General features: G+C 38.2%; 1 protein-coding gene across 2 annotated transcripts in view; it reads left to right on the top strand.

Moving 5' to 3' along the window:
• The window catches only part of PPARA (peroxisome proliferator activated receptor alpha), a 952,408-nt gene that overhangs the window by 650,151 nt on the left and 284,364 nt on the right, over window positions 1-17,893 (top strand). The window contains exon 4 of one of the 2 annotated variants that reach the window (XM_044088095.1): window positions 7,971-8,131. The exons of the other annotated variant lie outside the window; for it this stretch is intronic. Coding sequence (XP_043944030.1) covers window positions 7,971-8,131 — 161 coding nt within the window. The remainder of the gene's footprint in view (window positions 1-7,970; window positions 8,132-17,893) is intronic. 2 annotated transcript variants of the gene reach the window in all.

A 17,893-nucleotide genomic window follows, 5' to 3' on the forward strand; every position in this document is an offset into this window, starting at 1 on the left:
ACATATTAAGCATGAAAATGAAGACTAGATGTTGTAATAAATAAACAAGAAAGGTCACTTTAAGTCTGACAAGAGGCAATTTCAAGGATTATGAGGGTTAATATCCTTAAAGATGTAATTGATTGGAGAGACACTGTTATGTGCCAATCTAAAATCTAGCAAAACTTAATAAGGTCTTTGCATTAGGAGTGCCTCACTTTCTGAACACATTTGGGAGGACACAATTTTGGCAGAGAAGGCTGAAGAAGTGCAACACAGGGAATCCATAATGTACATCTTTATAATTGCCTCACACATCTGTGAATTATGCACAAAATTATTTTCCTTAAGGAGAAGCGACAGCACAGTAATGTATTTATCAGTGATGTCCCCAATTTCCAGGAGACAATGATTCGATGTGAAAAAAATCTGACCCAGGAATAATTAAATGCTTTATTTGAAAAAGTCCCCTGCCAGGAATAGTGCTGAACACCACACTTGGTAGAAATTTACAGCAGATGAACAAAAAGAAGAATGCCAATGCAGCTAAAATAGAAGGCAGTTCAGACTAATGAAGCTGCAGGCAACTGTGTGGTACAGAACCAGACAATAGCTGTGTAGTGGAAACATGTTTTCATTATCCATCCAGTTTCCTAAGATATCAATGCAATCCTGAATCATTAAAAAGATTTTTGAGTAAAACCAAACACATGTACTAAAAAAGTATGCACAGTTACTATACAAAGGACTGAGGGGAAGAACCTGATAATCACAGACACACACACACACACACACACACACACACACACACACACACACACACACACACACACACACACACACACACTTACCGAGTCTTCTGTCTTGTTCCCCATTCCAAACATAAAGTGCTGCCAGCCCGCCGATAATCCATTTACAAGAGTGCCGATGCTGCCGATAATCCATTAGTGCCATTCCCGTTCGCATTTGCCGGAAATTACATGAGCTCATTGAGCTCAATTCCGACTGGCTGGTAACCCTGATGGAGCTGGAAATGAAGGGGTACCACTCGTGAATCATGCCACTCCTTTATTTGGACTCCAAAACTTGGTAAAAACTGAGTAATTCTGTATGGTTGGGAAGTATGATAATGTTGTATGATAAAATTTTAAAAGTCTAGCTTTTTCTGACTTGAGTGAAATAGAATAATACTACCTATGTGTCTATGGGTGTACTATTAGTATACCAGATCAGAATACACAGTCATAGTGTTCCTGCTCTTTTTTGTTTGTAAATAATGTAGTTGACTGGATCTTTTAGCTAGAATTGTTTTAAAAGAGTAGGTATATATGTTGATTTGTGGCTATGTAAGTTTTTATTAAATTAAATGTATTTTTGTTTCTCTTTCTCTCTGTTATATGTTCCTAAGTAAGTACTAGGCTAACTACCCTTGCGGGACATTTTAAGCTTAGCCAGTTTCACTTTTGGTGCATGAATTAACCTTTCCCATTTGGCATTAAAGTGGCCATACGCATCTCATGATCAATACTTATATATTACCCTTAGTGAGAATAAATGGGATCATACCCTAAATAATTTGAGAAGACCCCTGCATGGGATACAGCTTTCAGGAGCTACCTCTCCCCATTAGTAATACAGGGGAAAGTCCTGTGGTAAATTTTCTGTTTCCCATTCATAGATACAAGTTACTCTTAAATGAAGACAGGGATGAGTTTTATTTTATATGGAAGGGGAATCTGTTCCAGAGGAGAGGTATCCTCTGCGAGATTGATCTCTCCCTCCATACCATTCTATTAATGTTGAAAAAGAGGTTTAGATCCATAGATCAAGTAGTTCTTAAACGATTTTAAGTATTTCGGATCCAATTTGACTTGCTGATGTGCAGTAAATCCACCAGTAATGGGTTGGAGAATGTTTGCATGCCAGATACAGGTCACCTCTTAGAATCTGTAGGATACCATGTATAGTGACAAGGTTTTTGACACAGTCTATGTAGGATATATTGTTTAGCCCTTGTATCCATTTAATAAGGCATCTCTGGACAAATACGTGATAAAGGGGGCATTATATTCAATGGCTGGCCTAATGAGGGCTAAGTAAAGGGAAAAACGATATCCCTAGATCTAGACACATTCCCTTCCCTCTGTTTACAAGTTGAACAATATAGAAAGACTTTCTTATGAAAACAGACAAATGTTGGCCAAAAGGTAGGTCACTGTCTACATAAGTTCTCAATCCCAAACAATGGGGGTGAACTCTCACGGGACTATTGTCAATGTGGTAGTTCCCCAGGTAGTTGATAATAAAAGTGATACAATAATGCATTTTTTTGACATTTAGTTTCAATCCGTGATTTTGGCACCAGTTATTTATTTGGAACAAACTTTTCTGCAGGATGGCTAAGTCATTTGTGATTCAGTGATTGCTCCTAGCTTGTAGTCCTCTGCAAACGTAGTCAGACACACCCCTTTGGTATTGACTTTTACTTCACAGAAGTAGATGCGAGGCAACCTCCCCTATTTTGATTTTTTTCTGCATCCTATATATGAGCCAGTTGCAATCCACCAGGTGACACAGAGGTTTTTTTCCAGTTTATTTAGCTTTTCTACTATTCCTGAGTGGGGGATTGTGTCAAAAGCTTTGACCAGGACAGGTTATGTGGTGTGTACCATTTTACCTTCATCCATTGCTTTGGTGACCTTTTCAAAACAAGTCCACCAGGTTAAGTAAACATGACATGCCCTTGACAAATCCAAATTGAGAAGTCCAATGTTTGGAGGTTCTGCATGTCCTTATTGATTAGTTCCATGAAATGTCTTTCCATGGCTTTGCATTTGAAGATAGTCAGAACTGTAGGTCTGTAATTGTCTGGTCTGAGGAAGGTCCTCCCTTATGCAGTGGAATGACTGCAGCTGTTTTCCATTCACTTGGTACAAAACCGTTTTGGAGGCTGAGGTTGAACAGTGTTACTACAGGGGTGGATAAATTGTGCTTCAAGATGCATCCAGGGATATTGTGAGGACCCATCAATACAACATTTTTAATGTTTGAAGACACTTTTAGAACTTGGTCTTGTGTAATAGTTGGAGGCGAACCAGCTTCAGGTATATCTTAGGTTCATAGGTGTGTTTGATGCCCCTGCACTGGCCTAGTAAACAAAGAGCCTAAATCCTCACCACTGGCAGCAGTGAGGGATATACACAATAGGAGGAAGACAAGCACACACACAATAAAGTACAATTTCCCTTAAGAGCCCACAGAGATCACAGTCAATCTGGGGGCTGGTTTCTCCCTCTTTGTCCAGATCCCCAATAAGACTCCCTACTGGCACAGCTACAGGGTTAAGATTTCAGCTGAGGGGTCAAGCCAAGACCTCCGGCACTCTCTCTGTCCAACCACTGCTTCATGTCCCTGCCCAAGTAGCTGACACACACACACACACACACACACACACACACACACACACACACACACACACACACACACACAGTACTTTGAGATTTGATTTATATACAAACACACGCACACACACACACCTGGGGAAGGCTGGCACAGGTTTACTAGCTATGCCCCCTTCTGCCCAGACTATAAGGTAGTTATCACTGCCACCAACCACTACTTATGAGCTACTATAAAGGCCCTTACTAAGGGTGACCAATCCTACAGTGTAATGTTACTATTATCCAAATGGTAAGTGTGACCAAGAGCAATGTTATTGGAGTGGCGTGTACAGTGTCATCAAATACATATGCAAATACTCTAATAGCTTAAATATGTCTCACAAATATCAGCCACAAAGATAGATTTAAATATATTAAATAATAAAAGAACAAGACAATACTCAAACAACACAGTAACTACAGAGTTCAGAACCACAGGAAATATTTTAAAACAACATTGCAGGACTGTCTTGAATAAATACAGAAAACATCTAAACTAATCTTTAGTATATTCCTATCTCTAAAAAAAAAAATACTTTTCCCTAGTTACTTACAGAGACAAATGCAGATGATGATGAATGGGTGTTTCTACGTCCAAGACAAGATACAAAATGCACAGTGTTTCTCTGAGACAGTTCTTAAATTACTATCAAACATTACTGCTGGGTCATCTTGCATGACATCACTCTTTGTCACCTCCCTTCAGTTCCCAGGCTAACAGATACCAACAGAATCTTATCATCCTTGTGTGAGAAGTACATATCTCTCATTTGTGCAGCTGCTAGGAAGCAATAAACCACATTACATTTTAAACCTAGTAATTAAAATTACTTTCACGACAATAGAAAAACTTCTAGCTCTAGGCATTGTGACTGCTTGCTGCATTGAAACTGAGAGATAACACAATCATAAAACACTTTCATTCCAGCTTATTTTCTTGAAATTTAGCAAGTTAACTCTTTATGTTCCAGCTTCTACTATTAAAATATACATTTGCACAGGTATATATTTTATATACATTTCTGTTCTTTTCCAGTAGGGTACACTGTGGTTACATTCTTGAAGCTTAGTACATATCATATAGTTCTGTGTAAATCATAGCAATATTCACAAATAACATAGAATTTACAAAATTCCAGCTAGCTGGGCTGGCAGCATCACAGGGTGTATTAGGCTAATGACCACTAGGGCCTGTTTTAGCCTAGCTATGCATACCAAATTTCGAACAAGTTCTGGTACACTTGATAAGTGTAAGCAGGGGCTTGGGAGATGAAAGATTTGCAGTCTGCTAGAGTCCATTACAAACATAGGTGCCACACCAGGGATGAATTTCCTGTTTCCCATCCAGTTGTCCAAGTTGCACTTGAATTGGGTTAGGAAAGAACTCTGCTTCATATGGATGGGGAGTCTGTTCCAGAGTAGGGTAATCTCTGGGATGCATACCTGTCTCTCCAGCAGCTCCTGTTTATATCACAGGCAAGGTTTAAATGTTTAAAATGGGTACTTCTGGTGCTTTTTGTTTTGTGGGTATTCAGAAGGTCCATCAAGGTGGGGTCAGACAATGCCCTGTATGCCAGGCATAGAACTCCTTTCACCAGCCTGCAGGAGAGAGAATATAGGGATATGGCTTTGAGACACTCTGCATAATTTATGTTACTTATACCCTGAATTCATATAATGAGAACCCTCTGTAGACATTCCAATTGTTGGATGTACCTGGTTATGTACATACCAAAGGTGAGATCGTACTCAATAATAGGTCTGATGAATGCTGAATACATGGCCTAGATGCCATATCTTTGTTTATAAGTTGCACCACATAGAATGAGCTCCTCACTGTTGTAGACTTGTGATGGTCAATGGTTGGATTACTGTCTACATTTATTTTCATGGCCCTGACTACTGGATCAACTCATAGGTGTATGTTGTCAATATGGTAGTTACCAGGGATGGATGATTTATTGAAGGAAGCTGGTATGCAATTTCCTGGCATTTAGTTTTAGTCTGTGGTTCTGACAAAAGTTATTTGTCTGTGTCAGCCCTTCCTAGAGAACTTTAGTATTGATGGAGGGCATCATGACTTCTCCTAATTTCCAGTCATCTTCAGATTTGGTCAGCCAGGGGCCCTTGACATTGACCTTGACTTCAGAGAAGTAAATGCCAAAAAGGAGCGGTCCCAGGACCGATTACTGAAGGACTCCACTTATAATTGGCCTCTTTGTAGAGGTGGTCTCCCCAATTCTAACTTCCTGAGTCCAGTCTGTGAGGCAGCTGTCTTTCCACAGTTTCACACAAGGGTTTATACCTAACCTCGAGTTTGTCAACAATGCCCATGTGTTGTATTGTGCCAAATGTCCTGGTCAGGTCAAGTTAGGCAGTGTGAAGCATTTTGCTCTCTCCCTTGCTTTGGTGACCTTCTCAAAGACATCCACCAGGTTGAATAGGCATGACCTGCCCTTGTTAAAACTAAATAGTGATTGGGTCCAGTGTCTGGAGGTTTCCTGTGTTATTATTGATCCTTTCCATGGCTTTGCATATGCGTTTAGTAAGATTTATGGATCTGTAGTTTCCAAGGTCTGTAGATGGCCCACTTTTGTGCAGAGGGATGACTGTTGCTGTTCTCCACTCATGAGGCACAAAGCCTGTTTGGAGGCTACAATAAAATAACAATTCCAGAGGGTCTGATAGGTCATGTTTCATGCTATTTAGAAGGTATCCTGGGATATTGTCTGGAACCATTTATGCTGTGTTCTCTGCCGTAGACAGTGCATTGAGGACCTGATGGAATTTCCTGAGGGAAGGTTAAAGAGGAGAGCAGGACATAGTCAGAACTGAATTTATTTGCCAGTAAGTTTGTTATATCTTCTGGCTCAGTATAGGTGGCTCCATTAACAATGAGCTCTGCACACAGTTATGTATTACTTTTGAGATTGTAGATGATATAAAGAATACACTGTGGTTGTCTGGGAATCCAAATTTACCTCAAATTTGGCTTTGGTAGACTTTATTTGTCCTATGAGGTGTTTGTTTAGTTTGATGAGAGTGCCTTTATCCTGCTCGGTACTGCACCTCCTAAATTTTGCCATGATTTTCTTCCTTCTGTTGTACAGTCTATTGATGTTGTGATTATACCAGGGTGGCGTATTTTTTGTTAGTTATGTACTTATTCCTGGTGGGTACATTTGCCTCCATGCAGCTATTAACATACTTGTATAGGTTTCTGTGAACAGTTCCACATAGGCAGCAGTGTTCTCAGCATTTGTGTGGGCTTGAAATATTGCCTGGTTATCACTTAATAGTAAAAAGTTAGCCTTAGAGCAGTTCTTGAACATCCCAGGGTTATCTGGGGTTCCAGGTTTTATTTTTACCTCAAATTATACTATTTTTTGGTCTGACCTTACCAGAGAGGACATTACACTTGGAGTGGGCAACACTCTCACATATTAGTGATGACCAGATCCAGTATGCTTTGTATTGGCATTTACTTCAGAGAAGTAAGGGACAGATGGAGGGGAGGGGGGTAAAGTTAGAGCTGAATTTACCATCCAGTAGGTTGGCTATATCTTTAGCCTCAGTGTGGGTAACATCATTCACAATTAATTCAGTGCATTGCCCACCCCCGCCCCCCCACATACACTCTTGGCTGCATTCCAAAAGCTGTAAGCACTTGCACTGATCTGTATTCTAGTGTGGCCACCAGACTTTTGTTGTGGGTAATACAAAATGTATCACTGGGATGCCATTTGCCCTGTTCAGTTTATTTAATGTTATATTTTTGCACATTAACAACATTGTGTAATTAAAATTATTTAATTTAACGCTATGATAAAGTAAAATTTGCTGTAAGATATGTACTTCTGTCACAATTATGCTAAAAGAAGGAACTATTTTACATCAGAACACTATATAAATTATTTCAATATCAAAAAATTAAAAACAATACCATGAAAGTTAACCCATTTTCTAAGTGTAATAATTCATCCAGGCTGAGCAGTTTTGGGCAATACTGAAAAGAAGGGAAGCCCACTTTCTGCAGTGCTAAGCCTAAAAAATGCCTCTAGGCCCACTACCACCTTTGTAATACATTATTAGATGCAAATTTGTACTTAGATTGTTTACAAGCCTTTTTGTAATTCAGGCAGTATGTGTAGTTAGATTGTATGTGACTCTGAACTTATTACTATAAATGTCTTGTTATCCTGTTTTAGGCAGCCATTCTTCGTGGCAAGAGTATTATCATAGGTACCTATTCTGAAGCAGTGCTTATTAGAAAACATATCATATGCAAGCATAATGTCTTTCATCTGAAAATCTGATACACTACCACATAAATGTTTTTTTCAGTTTGACTAATTACCGTCATGTATGCTGCCGGCATACTAACAGTTTAAGTAATATCCATTATGTCAGGCAATATATACTGATATTCTTTAGAGTTATACTGCTTTGGTACCACGGGTTATCAATAACTTGTGGCAAGCCAGTTTGGCTATATACTTATTTAATTCAGACAGTGACTACAGTATTTCTTATTATTGTATTTTTTTCCAGATAGTCTTTCCCGAGGATCAAGTCCATCACCTGTGACCACCCCTACCATTCCTTTTGCCTTAGATGAATTTACCAATTCATCATTATCTATTGAATGTAAAGTGTGTGGAGACAAGGCTTCAGGTTACCATTATGGAGTGCATGTTTGTGAAGGTTGTAAGGTACGGATTTTTCCTTGCTGGATTCTTTCCAAGTAGAATTAACCCTTTCTTCATATAGTACAGTAGATGATAGTTCTGTTAAAATAACTGTGTTTGTCAGTGCTGTTTTACTTACCTTCATTCTGTTTTGTGTTCCAGCTGCCTTTTAAGACAGCCATGTGTATATTTGTATTTTATCTAGGAGACGGCCAACTATGATTGGCCAGTAGCAGTTTTCTTCTTGGCTGGCTGTCAAGGAAAGTGGAATAACCAGTACAATAATGGGACAGCCACTTTGTTGTGACAGTGGTTCCACATATTATTTGGGGGGGGGGGGGGGTTCTATGATTTATGGAAATAAAGAAGTCCAAAAGAAATGTTTGAAAATGTTTGCTTTTGTAGTAGACAGATAAATCTGAAACAGAAATGTATATTATATTGTAAGACATTTTCTGACAGAATGGGATCACTGCTTACTAGGTCTTTTACACAACAGTTTCTTAGCATTTCTGAGAAATTGATACCAGGCTTCACATTTTACATCTGCAGCCTACATGACACAAAGTGATAAACCACAATTATTATTTTTTTAATAAGTACAACACCTTTGTTACAACAATGTAAGGCCAAGGCCAAAAATATCACAACACAGGAAAAGAGCAGCTCAACATATGTGGTAGAATATCAGCATTGCTGTCATCCCTTCCAACAGCATTCCAGACAAGGAATCAGTTATAGAACCGTAGATATACAGTATATGAAGTAATATTTACTATCTGAAGTAGTAAACATACATTAAAATGTGAAATACATGACTGGTAAAGGGAATCAAAGGCCTGCCATTGGCATATGGTAGAAAATGACATCACAGACAGTAAAGGGCAGGAAAATGATCATATAGGTCTGTAAAATGTTCAGTGCTCTTACAACAAGATAGCTTAATTTTAGATCATAAATGGGGAGACTGTTTCACGACTGGAGGAAACCTCTGTGAGAATTCCGTGAATAAAGCGGCAGTTGTATGAAAGAGTATCCTTCTCTCATTCAGGCTTCTTCTCTTTTATTCCACTGTTTCCCGTGAGACATTTTACCTTTCAGGAGTCTTCCTTTCCATTCACTCTTCCCTCCCACTGCTCTCACCTGTTAAATCACATGTATCTCGACATTTTGAAAAGCAGGTAGCAATTCAGCACTGTTAGCTTGCAGACATGCATGTTTTTGTTAATTCTCTTAAGCATGCCTTTTGTGATTGTATAATCTTCTGTAACTTTTTGTATTGCCTATGCATTACTTACTGTGGCTATATAACCATGTGTAATATACATCCTGAGCTAAACCTTTGAATAGTTTTCCTAGATTAGTGTTTGTCTCCAGTTAACAAATTCAGACAAAAATAAAAATAATAAAATACATTTATCACCATATTACCTTCCAGCTGACTATGTGAAAAAAGGATACCCAGCTGGCAATTATAACAGTCGCATTCATCTTGCAATACTTTACATTTTTCTAACAGATATTACCAATAGATTCCTAGAAGTACATGACCAAAATATGAATGTCATCAGCATTGGAATTGTCTCCACAAATGTTACATTTTGGTGGATTAGTTTTACACTTAGCTGCTAATTTGTGAGGATTCAGGCTTCTGTTATAAAGTAACATAAATGGTTGTATGAACTTCAGAAAATGCATGATTTTACAATTTAACCAATTGTTATATCCAGAGTGTTTGAGAATCTTGGAATGCATCATTTTCTTTTAATAAAAATATACAGTAGTTTGAGGACTGGATGTCGGATTAATAATGAGAATTTAGCACCAATTTATACAGAAAAAGATATCATTTCTTTTTAGAATATTCCAACCACAAGAAGAAGGGTTTAAAATTATTGTTATCCAGTGACAAAATTGGGAAAATTGTGCAGCTGCAGTCCTTAAGTTCAATACTGCAATTGCACAGTTTCTAATGATCTGCATACACAAAAGTTATGCTGTATGCATTTTTGTTAACATATGATACAGATATTTGTCTTTTATTACCAGAAATTTTACAGATTTGAGTGGTTCACTGCTGATAGTAATGTTTAGCTTGCCCATAAGCTAACCAGTATTAACAGCATAAATATCAACATTTGGGCATATAGGATTAAAAGTTTACTAATTGAAGGCAATTTAACATACTAAAGAGTTTGACCAGTGTTTAGATGATTTGAAAAGATGAATATTGTGTTTTTTTAAGGCCACCCTTTAACTTTGGATTAAAGAGATTATTTAAGTTTAGCCTAGAATTCTTATTTCTCACATAAAAAGTTGAATATTATTTTTTTATGAATTTAAATAGCTTGTTAAAATATGTAAATTGAAATTGTTAAAGAAAAAATATCCTGGGAAAAAATCTTCATATTAATGATAAATGCTGCTACAGTATGATTAAACTTAAATGTATTCCTGTTTTGTAGGCAAACCTTTATTTATTTATTGTAAAATTAAGATATGCCCAAATGAACAAGTGCATATCATATTTATAAATGTACCTCCAGGTACATGAGATAATTAAGGGAAATATTAATTGCATTAATTCTAGTTGCCATCAGAGTGTTGATTATCTTATATATGGGACTTAAGTTGAAAATAGTTGATTTGTCAAGATTCAGTTTGTAGTTTGAAGCCTTTCTGTATTGAACATACAAAAAATTGTCATCAGCAAATGATATCTGAATTTAAAAAAGGAATGCTGTTATTAAAGCATCCTGTAATATTCTAGGAAAGAAATGTTTGAGAGATAGAATGAGAAGAGAAAATGACAGAGAACACCTCTCCCTAGTCCCAGGAAAATTGTTATGGTTAATTAATAAGAATTATACAGGTTAAATATAGCCATCATGATAATTTTTAAGGACTTCAAATACAAAGGGAGCATGGTCTTGGTCAAATGCCTTACTGTCTTCCACTGTAAATATTCCTTGTAGGAATAACTGAACCTGAATTTAGGGCATGTGGTTAAATTCAACATTATATTGTTTTCCTGAGCCTCATTCAAGTCCCTAAGCCCTGACTGAAGTTTTGAAATCATGCGATTAGAAATTAATGGAAATCTTTTAGCAAGAATAGATTCTTTAATCAGTATTAATACGTGATATAGAATGGTAGTTTTCAGCTAAAAAAGGACATGAGTTCAGTTGGAAAATAGAATTATCTTATAGATTCATATTCTCTGCACAACAAATAAAGTAGTGCCCTTGCTACATTCAAGAACAGCCTTATCAGCTGCATGGTTATTTATAAATTCTCCATTGGCATATCTTGTGATTACCTCCTTGGGACAGGAAGAAATTCCCAATGTTGGGTGTTCTGGCTAGGATATAAATGGTCTGCAAACTGATTGCCTAGTAAAGTCCTAGGATCCTGTATGTTCTTACTACGCTTACAGATGGGGAGAATACCAAAATGCTCAAAGACATCACCCAGTACTTGAGGGGCACAAGCACTGCCACTCATTAGGTAGAGTCCCTCCCCCATATTCCTGCCAAAAATGTAAAGTCACCCAACTAATCATTCGTGGATTTAAGAGAAATATTCTGTTTGATATTTAAGGGTAGCTTTTTACAGAAATGGAGGGATATGTTATGTTACGTACCTGTGGCATCATCAGGTGTTAGTGATGTTTTAGTACAAGTTTAGGTCTCTAGAGTGGATGCGTGCTTTCCCACTGCTTCTGTTTAGGTGAAGGAATTTAAAGAGTTCGGTGCCATTTGTAGCATGGAAGGGTAATCACCTTCAGGAATCTGTACAACACTGAGTAAAGGGGCAGAAAAAGGCTTGTAATCTATAAGAGTAGCTAAGGATACTGATCTTTTTAGTGATACATGTTGCTCTCAAGCTGGTTTATGTGCTTACTGAGAAGCATGCCAATGGGGGGACTAACAGTGGAGGAATAAAGTAGGACCATAACTTCTGTGGACTTTGAGAATATAGCATAAATAATATGTACAATGTAAAAGGATTTGCCAACCATGGCAGAGATATGGTGGTCAAAGGAAAGTTTGTTATCAACATGGGTACCCATGTCCTTGATGCTTGTGGAATGTTATCTATCTGGTATATAGGTTTGATACTAGATTTACCAAAGGAAAATATTTGGCATTTCTTGAAACTGAGGATAAGCTCATGATTAACACCAAACATTTGTTTGTTGCAGCCTTGCTGGAGAATCTGAATATCAGAATGGGATTCAATAACTAATTCAAGTCTACAGTCATTAGCAAATGTGGTTAGCCACAGTCCCTTAGTATTATCTTTCATTGGTTTAAATATCTTTCGACTTTTCCTGATTAGGGGTCGCCACAGCGGAACTCCGGTCCGCTAATGATTGGCAGTAGATTTTTACATGCTGAGTTGCCAGCTCTGACACACAACCTTCAATGAAGATACGCCCATTCATGCATGTCTCCACACAGAAGACGCTCTAGCTGAGAATCGAACAGGACAACGTCATACTGTGAGGCGAAAACGCTACTGCAGCACCACCACCGCAGTTTGAATATTGTCCCTAATACCATGATGTGTAATATGACTATATGGGTTCCTCAGGATTGATATAATCTGTTGTTTAAGCATTTTATAAAATGTAGAAACAAAACCATTCCATTCTGGACATTTATCACTTCTGAGTTAAAAAAAACAGTTTCTAGAACTTCCACTAATTAAGTCTTTGCCAGGCTTTACAACAGAGACTTTTGAGACTGTGTAAGGAAAAAGTGTGACAAGTAAGCTGTCCGTATCATAAAACATGTGAATTTTTAGAAGTACAGATTTAATTTTTTCTATAATAGAATACCATTAGCTGTCTCTGACAAATTAAATATTATTGAAAGTAAACCAGCCAGGTGGAATCAAAGTCCACATATTTGGCTTATATTTTAGAGTCATGTAATGACAAATCAGTCTGAAGTAAAGACTTGAGTTCTTCTGAGCACCAATTAGAAATTGAAATTTGTCGGGGTCATAATTCAGCTGAACAACAGCAGTCTGTTCTACCAAGGAAGCTATCTGTTTTAATCAGTATTTCTTTATATGTGATATAATACTAATTACAACACTTCTTACCACAGATGTAAAGGCAGCCCATCTTAGGTCAAACATAATTGTTTTGTTGTGGTCCATGCAAGGAATGACTGAATTAATAACACAGCTTGTTCCACAACCTCCTTAATCTGCAACACAAACAGGTTCAGTCTTCAGTTGGTCTCATATACTCACGGTTTGAATGAACTGTGGCCTTTAAATGTATTGATGAATGTTCTGGAAAAAATCTTGGTTCTGAGCTATATCCAAGTCTACATTTTTGAAAATGCTGTCGTCATCTAAGAAAGATCAAGCCTTAACCAGAATCTTTAAAATGATGAAATAGGGTACACTTTTAACATTAGAATAAAGTACACAGAAAGGTCAAAGACATTATATTATGTAGCTTATTTTTTTTTATTTTATGTATTTGTTAACTGGGTAAGCCCACTGAATAAAAGTGTTCCACTACAGTGGTGACCCAGGAGCAATTTTAGGTTAAGTGATTTGCTCAGAGTTGCACAGTAGTAAAATGAAAGTAGAAGGAATCAAACCGTGTACCCAATGCTAAAAATGTGATCTGTGAGAGGGGAAGATTTAACCAGTGTGGTTAGCCAGGGATGGATCTTTCATCATTACCCTGTACACATTGTCAGACAATTGTTATAATGCTCCATTCTGTATGAGTTACAGCAAGTTAGTAGTCAGGTTAAGTGTTACTGTTGTCAGAAAGAATGCTACTGAATAAAGGTCTGACCCTGGAGAAAATTCTGGCAAGTTAGAATCAGTTTGAAAGACAACAAACAGATTTAATGGTCCATTTTGTTTTAGTTAAAAATGCACACGACATCCATGCCAATTTCACTAAAGCCAAGAAGCCAAAATCCATGAGCTGAATGCAAATAGATCTGTAGCCCAGCCAAGCAGCATCAGTAGCAAAGAAGTAGCCTACTGCATCACTTCTGGTACAGGCAATGAAGTCCAGCCACCTAGAATGGCAGTGTGGCCATTAAGGAGCAACAGCCTGGGTCCACTCACAAAAACTGAAAAGCTGTTTCTTAGGCCAAGTGGTGTTCTGCTTTCCACCTAAAAGGTGTCAAGAAACCCACTTAAAAAATGGCAGCTTGTATTTCAAATGAGTTTACATGGTCTGTGACCTGCCTACTGCATTATTTCATAGGCCATCTGCAAAAACTTATTCTCTGTTTGAAAGAAAAAGATAATCAACTGGGAGACCTGTTCTCCAAAAGAAACCATTTATGCTGGGACAGCACCCGGCAAAAAGTGTTGTCAATGCAATATGAACTTTTATCCACTCCTGTACTGACTTTATACAGTCTAAACAAAGAAAGAGTCTGCCTATGCATCCTTATATGGATGTGGGCCACCCTCCTTCTAAAACTGCAGAAATAGTGAAGACCTGTTGCATGTACGTCATGATTGCTGACCAGGCTACAGCAGTGATATGCAGAGGAATAGAAAGAGGCCTTGGGCCTGACCTTAGGATGTAAAAAGTTTACTAAAGATGCTTTTATTTTGTTCAGCAATATTTTGTAAGAAAATAGTTATAAACTGTATGATGCATATAAATATTTATAAAATGTAACATAACTACATATGTAATACTTTGTTTAGCTCTAACCTACCTATATAACCCACATTGCTTTGCAAAAGGAGGGCTGCATCCTAGGTTTCTGAATATTGGCTAAAACTGTATCCACCCCTTAGAGCCTTTTGTAGGCAATACCAAATTGTCAAATCTACCAACATAGCAAATAAAACCCAAAGAAACCTAAAGATGTAACTTCTAGGAGTCTAAACAAGAAACTTCACGCCCTACAGGCTGTCCTCACTCTGGAGAATATAGACATCTGTGCTGTTACCAAGACATGGTTTAAATCAAAAGAAAGGACGCTGGCAGTGCAAGACTTCAGTGACTTCTGCACATTTAGATCATCAGCTACACAGCCAGTAACAAAAGGAGTCTATATTAGCAACAAGCATAACTCTACTTTGGTTAAACAAGATGATGCCCTGGAATTTATCCATGTGCAAATTATCACAGACAAAGTCCCATACCATACCCTATCAAGTTATAGATCACCTTCTATGTCCCCAGAATGTCAAAACATGTACTTAGACATTCACCATTAAATCAAATACCCTATTCATGGGAGACTTCAATTACTCCTCTGTAGACTGGGAAACACTACTTCATATTTGCAGGCAGAATAATTCCTGGACTATATTAACACATATAACCTTGACCAGATAGTGTGCACACCCACCACAGGTTCAAACATACTGGACCTAGTGCTTACCAGTATGGAACAGAGCTGTACTCCAGTCACTTTATGAAGTTGGACCACAAAGATATCTCCTTCAAAATAAAAATCAAATCTGTAACCTCAGCAAACCCTGTAACAGTTTGGAACTATTCCAAAGCAAACTACAACCTATTTAGCAATAGTTTGTCAAAGTTCAATACCCTTCCCAACCCTGAGTTCATGGGAACCTATGCAGAATTGTTCACAGACACCCCTGTACAACCATGTAAATAGCTGAATAGGCTGCTGTATTTACTAGAAGGAAGCCCAAAACAAACTCTAAAAATAATCTACATTTGGTGGAATCCTAATCTTAATATAACAAAAGAAAGTCCTAGCTAAAATCAGTAAGAGCAACTTCCACAATGATAGGAACCCTCTAATTAAACTAAACAGGAAACTAAGATGATAAGTCCAGCAAGGCCAATTTCAAAGTCAAGATAGCCTCAAGGCCTTCTACAGCTATGTCCAAAATCTCAAAGGCAACACACACCAATGTGCTAAACTGGTGGTTATTGGTGCCACCTTCACTGAGCAGAGTGACATCATAAGTTTGCTGGCTGATAAATTCAGCTCAAATTTCAGATCCCATGCCCTCTCCTCCCCTCATGAATTCCCTCCTAACATAAATCCCCTGAACTACTAATAGGCAGCAGGTCCTAACAGCCTCAATACACCCTGACAATATTCTGAAATGCCTCCTAAATAGCTTAAAACATGACCTATCCGGACCACGTCAGTCACTGTTCAACTACAGCCTCAAAACAGGCTTTGTACTACAACAATAAAGGGTTGCAACAGTTATCCCACTTCACAGGGGTGGTCCATCAAATGACCCCGGAAACTGTGGATTTAGTCTGACTATTCTAATATGAAAAGCCATGAAATGAATTGTCATGGAAGTGATCAAAAAAGACACAGGTAACTTTCAGACACTGGACCCAACCTAGTTTGGCTTTGTCAAGGAAAAGGCTTTCCAACTAAACCTGGTGGACTTCTTTGAGAAAGTCACCAAAGCAATGAATGAGGGGAAGATGGTGAATACTGCCCACCTGATCCTGGTTATGGCATTCAATACAATACCCACTTAGGCATAGTTGGCATATTCACCAAATTGGGCATAAACCTCTATGTAACTTTTTGGATTGCCAGCAGGCGCTTAGACAGGACCCATGCATCAGGATTGGTGATACCACCTTTGCTAAAAGACCAGTCACCAGCAGGGTACCTCAAGGCTCCGTGCTGGGAACACTCCTATTTCACATCTACGTCTCATAGGTGAAGGCTAATGTGAATGGCCTTTGACTGACCAAGTTTGAAGATGACTGCAAATTGGGAGCTATTGTAGATTCACCTCATAACGCAAACATCTTACAAGAGGGTTTAACACAGACAAATGAAATGCATCATACTACCTTTTGGAAAAACTGACACCCAAGCTAATTACTCCACCAATAAGATACCCCTAAGAGTTGATCCGGTAGTCCAGGATCTGGGAACATATTTAGAAATTAATCTGGCCTTTGACCAACATATTGCCAAGGTAGTGAGAAAATAATTCCATGTTGCCAAACTTGTAAGTAAGGGCATGGCATCCAGGTCCAAGAAAGTCACAGTGCCACTATATTATGACCCATCATGTACCTGACCAGACATATGCAACAGTTGAAGCACTCACAAAGGTTCCTTACCAGGACAATACAGAGTATAAACACACTGCCCTATCGCCTTAAAGCCCAATCTCTATATTCTGTCTACTACAGGTTACTGAAAAGTGATATATACCTGGCAGGCAAGGCATCCTCAGATCCAGCTCTGATGGACCCTCTGCACATGTGCAAAATGAACAGCATCAGAATCAGAAAATCTAAGGATTTACATTTTGCTTTTGACATAAATGAGACGTTGGTGAGACAGGCATATTTCTCAGATGATCCCATGCCCTGGAATAGGCTCCCCATCCATGTGAATCGGAGTTCATCCCTAACCCTGTTTAAACATAACCTTGACCAATAGATGGGAAATAGGAAATTCACCCCAAGTCTGACCCCCATGTCTCTGATAGACAGAGGCATACAGTAACTATGCCCAAACTAATATACCTCCCACATAACCAATAGAATCTTCCTAAATAACACACCTCCTCCTAATAAATGCCCATGATACATACAGGCACAATTGGGATGGGTTGCATGGTTACCCTTATAAAGGCCCTGCTGGTCATTAGTGTAGTATATATCTATGAACCTATAAACCTAAATGTGTTTCTTTCAGGTATCACTACAAATAATTTAGGTAGTGGCTGGAAAGGGTTCATGAAGCAGACCCCCAGTATGGTTAACAAAGATTTATTAAGTCTTCGTTATAAGCAAAATATTTCCATTAGAGA

Source organism: Protopterus annectens, chromosome 11.part0 (assembly GCF_019279795.1).
Source record: "Protopterus annectens isolate FY-2018-M chromosome 11.part0, PAN1.0, whole genome shotgun sequence".
NCBI classification, from domain to species: Eukaryota; Metazoa; Chordata; order Ceratodontiformes; family Protopteridae; genus Protopterus; species Protopterus annectens.